The following is a 6,629-nucleotide window of genomic DNA, read 5'->3' on the forward strand; positions in this document are numbered from 1 at the left end:
GACAAAATAGTCAACAACTTTATCTAACTTAGGAAGAACTGGCATTTGTTTATCAGTTCCCATGGAGAGCTATTGCCACTAAGCCTGTATTGTATGTACATAATTGTAGGTAAATAGTGTGCCCTTGGATGAATGGAGTAGCAAGAAAGATGCTTGCAAGTGGAGGAAATTTTTATTTCTACTGTAAATAGAGGGTTTCAGTTAGGTATGTGTTTGACATGTAATTATATACTGCATTGGTATTACTCTGAACTTGGCTTAATGCTTGATCAGAAAAAGAACAATAATACAATGAAATGAAATTGTCCACTGATGGATTGAAAAAAAAAAATGTATAATCCTTAACTAGAAAATATTATAAACAAAACATCAAAAAATGTTGCCTGTTCAGACTTGAGAATGCTATTTGAGGACATGCAGTTCTTTGGGAACAGTACAACTACATAATGCCAAAGTGTATAAACAAACTGGCGAATAATTAGATTGAGATAAATAGTCTCCTCGCAGTCAATGTTTGGATCACCAATTGGCAATTTGTGGCTCTAGGTATTGTAATCTCCTACCTGTCTAGAAAATATGCCTATTGATATTTCAAATTATTAAAGTTTTAGTCTTACTTGTGACTCATGCCGTTTAATCTTGTTTCATATCATTTAAACAAGGAATTCAATCTAACAACAATGAAGCCTTGTTACCTGATATTTTGAAATACATCTTTATCTTTGTAATGGCCTCTTATGAGAAAAACAGGAAATCATCAGCATCAGTAGATCTTTCTTGCTCACAATGTGTTCTCCAATATGGCGGCATACTTATGATTATGTCACTCACATTTGTCAACAGGTCATGCAACATTTGAGAGACCTCGTTTGTATGAAAGCTGAATCACTCAGGTCACACTGGAAAGGTTACTTTTCTGTAGGGGTCATCATGTGATATCTAAAGCCATTCTTTTGTCAGAAAACTACATCAAACTGGTCACATATGAATGGCTTCTATCCAGTGCGGGTACTTATATGCCTTGTAAGAGCACTCTTTAGTGAGAAACCAGAATTGCACAGGTCACAATGCTTCTCTCACATGTGGGTCCTCACATGCTATGTGATAGAACCCTTTTCTGAGAAAGCAGAATCATACAGGTCACATTAGAAAGACTTCTCTCCAGTGTGGGTCCTTCTATGCCTTGTAAGAGCACTCTTATGTGTGAAACCAGAATGACACAGGTCACACTGAAAAGGCCTCTCTCCTGTATGGGTCCCCATATGTTGTGTGAGAAAACCCTTTCGAGAGAAAGTAGAATTGCACAGGTCACATTGGAAAGGCTTCTTTCGTGTGTGGGTCTTCATATGCAGTGTGAGGTGACCCTTTTGTGTGAAAGCAGAATCACAAAGGCCACACTGGAAAGGTTTCTCTCCCGTGTGGGTCCTCATGTGCGTCGTGAGAGAACCCTTTTGTGAGAAAGATTCATTGCACAGCCCACATTGGAATGGCTTCTCCCCAGTGTGGGTCATCATATGAAGTTTGAGGTGATTCTTGAGTGAGAAAGCTGCATTGCACAGGGCACATTGGAATGGCCTCTCTCCTGTGTGGGTCCTTATATGTCTTGTGAGGTAACCCTTTTGTGAAAAAGTAGAATTGCATAGGTTACACTGGAAAGGCTTCTCTCCTGTGTGGGTCACCATATGCTGTGTGAGGTGACTCTTTTGTGAGAAAGCAGAATCACACAGGTCACACTGGAAAGGCTTTTCTCCTGTGTGTGTTCTCATATGCTGTTTGAGATAACTCTTCTTTGAGAGAGAAGAACCACAAACATCACATTTGATTGGCTTCAATCCTGTGTGGGTCGTCATATGTTTTGCAAGATAATACTTTTGTGAGAAAGCAGAATCGCACAGGTCACATTGGAAAGGCTTCTCTCCTGTGTGGATCCTCATATGCTGTGTGCGGTTACTCTTTCGTGAGAAAGCAGAATCACAAAAATCACACTGAAAAGGCTTTTCTCCTGTGTGGGTCCTCATATGCTCTCTGAGATAATCCTTTCGTGAGAAAGAACAACCACAAACGTCACACTGGATTGGCTTCAATCCTGTGTGGGTCCTCATATGTTTTGTGAGAGAACACTTTTGTGAGAAAGTTTCATTGCACAGGCCACACTGGAATGGCTTCTCCCCAGTGTGGGTCATCCTGTGAAGTTTGAGGTGATTCTCTTGTGAAAAAGCTGCATTACACACGTCACATTGGAAAGGCTTCTCTCCAATGTGGGTCCTCATATGCAACGTGAGATTACTCATTTGTGAGAAAGCAGAAATGCACAGGTCACAGTGGAAAGGCTTTTATCCTGTGTGGGTCCTAATATGCTTTGTGAGACCATCCTTTTCTGAGAAAGTAGAATCACACACATTACACTGGAAAGGCTTTCTCCTGTGTAGATCACCGCATGATCTTTGAGTTGATTTTTGTGCTATTTGAAATCACCCTTTTGTGATAAAGGAAAATCACACAGTTCACACTAAAAAAGCTTCTCTGAAGTGTAGGTCATCACACAATATCTAAGATGACTCATGATATAGCCTGCTGCAGATGTCACACTGAATCCTTATCATTGTGTGACATGTATGGAATCTATGGGGTACTTCTTCCAAAGAAATGGTGATAGGTACCCTCATCCTGGAAAAAATATATATATAATTATAAGATTGACATCTAACTCGTTGAAAATCTGTAATACACTGTAATAGGATAGTGGATGTTTCATACACAAATAATTTTGTATTTAAGTCTCTTTGTACTGAAACAGTATTACTACATCAGGGGTGCCTTGCTTAACTCATCCACCCCTTTCACCATTTGCCAGAATGTCACTCCCCCCCTCCTTTCCAAGATTGCCTGTTTCAAAAGGTACATTCTAAATAATATGCTGGTATTATCACACAGCATAAAAATTTTCTAATCCTAAGATTAACCTGGGTCAGCACAGGTATAATTCCAGCCCGATAGGCCAGATAGGCCAAAGCCTATCTTTGCTTTCCTCATCCCGTAAACCTAATGTGGTCACAATTCACCCCCAGAAAACCCAAAGTTCCCCCCTGGGGGTGAATTTCACCCCTAATGAGAACCCCTGAACTACATAATGCCAAAGTATATAATCACACTGTTGAATAATTGGATCGAGATAAATAGTCTCCTCCCAGTCAATGTCTGTATCACCAATTGGCAGTGTGTGGTTGTCTGTCTGGTAAACTTCAACCTCCGTCTAGAAAATATGCCTCTTGATATTTTAAAATATTAAAGTTTTAGCGTTACTTAAGACTCGTATTGTTTTAATTTGGTTCATGTCACTTAAACAAAGAATTCAATCTAACAACAATGAAGCTTTGTTACCTGATATTTTGAAATATATCTTTATCTTTGCAATGGCCTCTTATGTATAAAAACCGAAATCATCAGCATCAGTAGATCTTTCTTTCTCATGATTTGTCCTTCAATTTGGCAGCATATTTACGATTATGTCACTCACAGTTGTCTACAGGTCACCTGACCTGTGCCCAGTAAGATTACATAAGGGAAGGTATAATGGTAAATTTGTAGAGGTGCACATCTTTACAATATAACACTAGAAGTTTAAATATCAAGTTTGTAAATTACAATACATCAACATTTTTCTTTTGCAGAAATCAATACCAGAAAAAGCTGTTAAAAGCAATAAACTAAAGAACATAGTTACAACAAGTGCTTGAGACGGTATACTTGTTTTGATAGATAAAGTCAAAGAAATTGAAATATAACTTGGTCTAACCTAACCTACCATGCAATTAATAATGCTGTACCTGTAATGCTAGTGGTCATCAGGATCATTGTCATCAGGATCATTGTCAGGGATGTTGACAGCAGGTTTTGGCATCCAATTGGACTGCTGGCTATGGAGGAGCTTTACAGCTTCAAGAAAAGCATGAAGCTCAGCTACATAGAACTGTTTCAAAAATATTATGTCACTTGAAGTGGGAGAAAACCCAGTACACAATGTAGTCGCCACCATTGTGTCATTGTCAAACTAACATTGATGGGACTGGACAGATGCCAACATGGCATCTTGAGCCAATCACCATGGCTTTCTTTGGTACTGTATTTGCATTTAGTAATTTTCTATTGATTTCTGCCAAGAAAGATGTATGTTCCATTGATGTATACAGATTTATTTTTAATTTTCTATTACTATATTGTTTAGATAAGCGCTTCTACAATTAAACAGGTAAAACTGCTCATACTATAATGCAACGACTTGTAGTATATATGACTTGGACTTGAGGAGTGAATATCATAATTTTATTTCCAAGAATAATTAGTGCACAATGAATTCAGAGTGAACTTCATGAATTCTTTACTTTTGGACAGAGGAGGACAAGATGGAGCACCATCCCCTAATAGGAATGCACGAAAGCAAACAGGATACACACATTAATAATTATAAAGACGCTTGCCAGTCTCAGTTTTTCATTCCAATTGTTACTGATATTAATACTAATTTCTGGTACTTACATATAGAGCTCAAAATACTCAAAATGATAGAAACTAGCCAATGATATATTGCAGCTGAGCCAATGATATACTGCAGCTGGGACCAGTGAAACTCTTTACAATATACAAAAATGTTTGCCAGTTTCAACTTTCCAAATATCACTATCAACATTACTATTAATTTGCAATAGTTCCATATGTGCTTCAAAATATTCAATGATAACAGCTAACCAATGATAGAGGTAAAAACTGCTGCTGTGAGACCTTACCTGACCTATCCCATAGATGATGTTCGCCTATTTTTTCCACCAATAGCTACCGACGACATTAGTTTGCTGTACTTATATCTGGAGTAGAAAATACTCAGAATGATAAGAGCTAGCCGATTATATTGGTAATTGCAGTTGTGAAAGTGACAAACTTCTTGATAAATACTCACAAGTTTACCCTGCTCAGAATACCAAGTACAATGCCAAACGAGAATTGAAGTGTAGTAAATGCCAAATGCAAACATTACGCATGCTCTAAACAACATTACCATCAAATCATTACACTTACGAATTCAAGAAGAAAGCACTTACTTGGCCTGTACAAAGCACAGCCACGAAAACAAAAGCTTCTTATAGCTGAAATGGTGCAAAATGTCATTTGTAAACAAACAGTACTGTGATGTGAATGTGAGTGTATGTGGCGCGGGCGGGTACAGGCGGCTGGGGTGCCGCTGATTCCTCGCTTGTGTGGATGAACAGTTACCAGTTAGCTTTTAAACGTGTACAAACATAGGAAAGTCTGTAGTTTCACGGCAGCTACCATTTTCTAACCATTAGGTGAGAAAGGAAACGGATATAAATAATACTAATTAACCATATACCATACTATTTAACCATATAATGTCTTGGGGAGAGTAAAAGATCGTGCGTCAACGATTAATGTGCCTCAAACATGTATGCCTAAAATGTAAAAAAGTAGCAAATACGTAAGGTTAAGAGTTGTTAAACGGAACATATGAACATATAGATAATTTATTTTCATCATATAAAGATGATATGTAAATGAATAAATGTTCACAAAGTATAGTAAAATTATTTTTACGTGGCACTGCATGATTTAATGAAAATATTTATGTAAAGAATATATACACAGCTAAGCTATAATTTCTAAACAAAATAGTTAACGTTAGTAATCAACATAATGTAAATATGTAGGAAATATCCGTGCTAGTTTATGTACAGTTCAACATAGACCCGGATGGTTTAAACTTTTAACAAGTTCCTTGTCCTCTGCTTCAGATATGTGACAGAGGGCTTTTACGGAATCAAGATTTAATTTATTTCTTATATCTGTTTTTATTAGGTGTAATTTAGAAAACAACCGTTCAGCGGCCGTGTTTGTGACAAGCAGAGCCAATATCTGTAGTGCAAATGTAGCCACAGTTTTAAAGGGATACTCATCACCGTATTTCACAGTTGCAAGCTTGTTATAAAATTCGATTGGCTCTCCTGCTTTCTCTGTTACCTCAGTGGGCAATGGAACACTGTCTAAGCTTCTCCAATTGTTGTCAAGTGTTTGAATCTCTCCTTCATATATCCGTGGCAAACATTGAACTATAGGGTGCAAAGCAAGATCTAAGGAATAACAGGTCTAACCACTTCCGACCGAATTTCGAGGGAGTTGGCGCAGCGGGCCCGTGAACGTCACCTGGCTGTTCAAAGTGGGGTTTGCGGGTCCTATAGCTGTCAGTTGAAGCTGGTGCGTCGTTCGGGTATGTTGTTGCCTTCGCTCGCACCGCTCCACGCAATTAGTTATATTCTGACAAATATTATATAAAATATATATATAATATTATAGTTCCTGTCTATATATATGAATATATAATATATATGATATATAATATATATATATATAATATATATAATATTATAGTTCCTGTCTTCCTTGGCGTTTCACAGTTTTCTTCAGTGTTTCACAAAGAGAAAACGGACCCAGTCTAATGACGTCAGAAGCTGCGCACAATAATTCAAACGGTCTGACCTGTTTATTTAGATCTTGGTGCAAAGAAGGCATGAAATCACGCGTTCGTGGGTCAATGAATTTTTCAGGAATAAAATATGATG

At 37.7% G+C, this 6,629-nt stretch overlaps 1 protein-coding gene across 1 annotated transcript; it reads right to left on the reverse strand.

Moving 5' to 3' along the window:
* Nucleotides 1–326: 326 nt before the first annotated feature.
* Nucleotides 327–5,230, reverse strand: LOC143030766 (uncharacterized). Its single transcript, XM_076193974.1, has 2 exons — nucleotides 5,097–5,230; nucleotides 327–2,667 (listed from the first exon to the last, which is right to left on the reverse strand). Exon 2 carries the CDS (start codon nucleotides 2,289–2,291, stop codon nucleotides 1,146–1,148), a length of 1,146 nt encoding a protein of 381 aa, XP_076050089.1. The 5' UTR covers nucleotides 2,292–2,667; nucleotides 5,097–5,230; the 3' UTR covers nucleotides 327–1,145.
* Between the last annotated feature and the right edge of the window lie 1,399 nt (nucleotides 5,231–6,629).

Source organism: Oratosquilla oratoria, chromosome 12 (assembly GCF_046742065.1).
Source record: "Oratosquilla oratoria isolate Oo_2021 chromosome 12, ASM4674206v1, whole genome shotgun sequence".
NCBI lineage: Eukaryota > Metazoa > Arthropoda > Malacostraca > Stomatopoda > Squillidae > Oratosquilla > Oratosquilla oratoria.

Coding starts and splice junctions, on each gene's coding strand:
- LOC143030766 (XM_076193974.1), bottom strand. CDS start 2,291: ATGAGTAATCTCACGTTGCATATGAGGACCCACATTGGAGAGAAGCCT.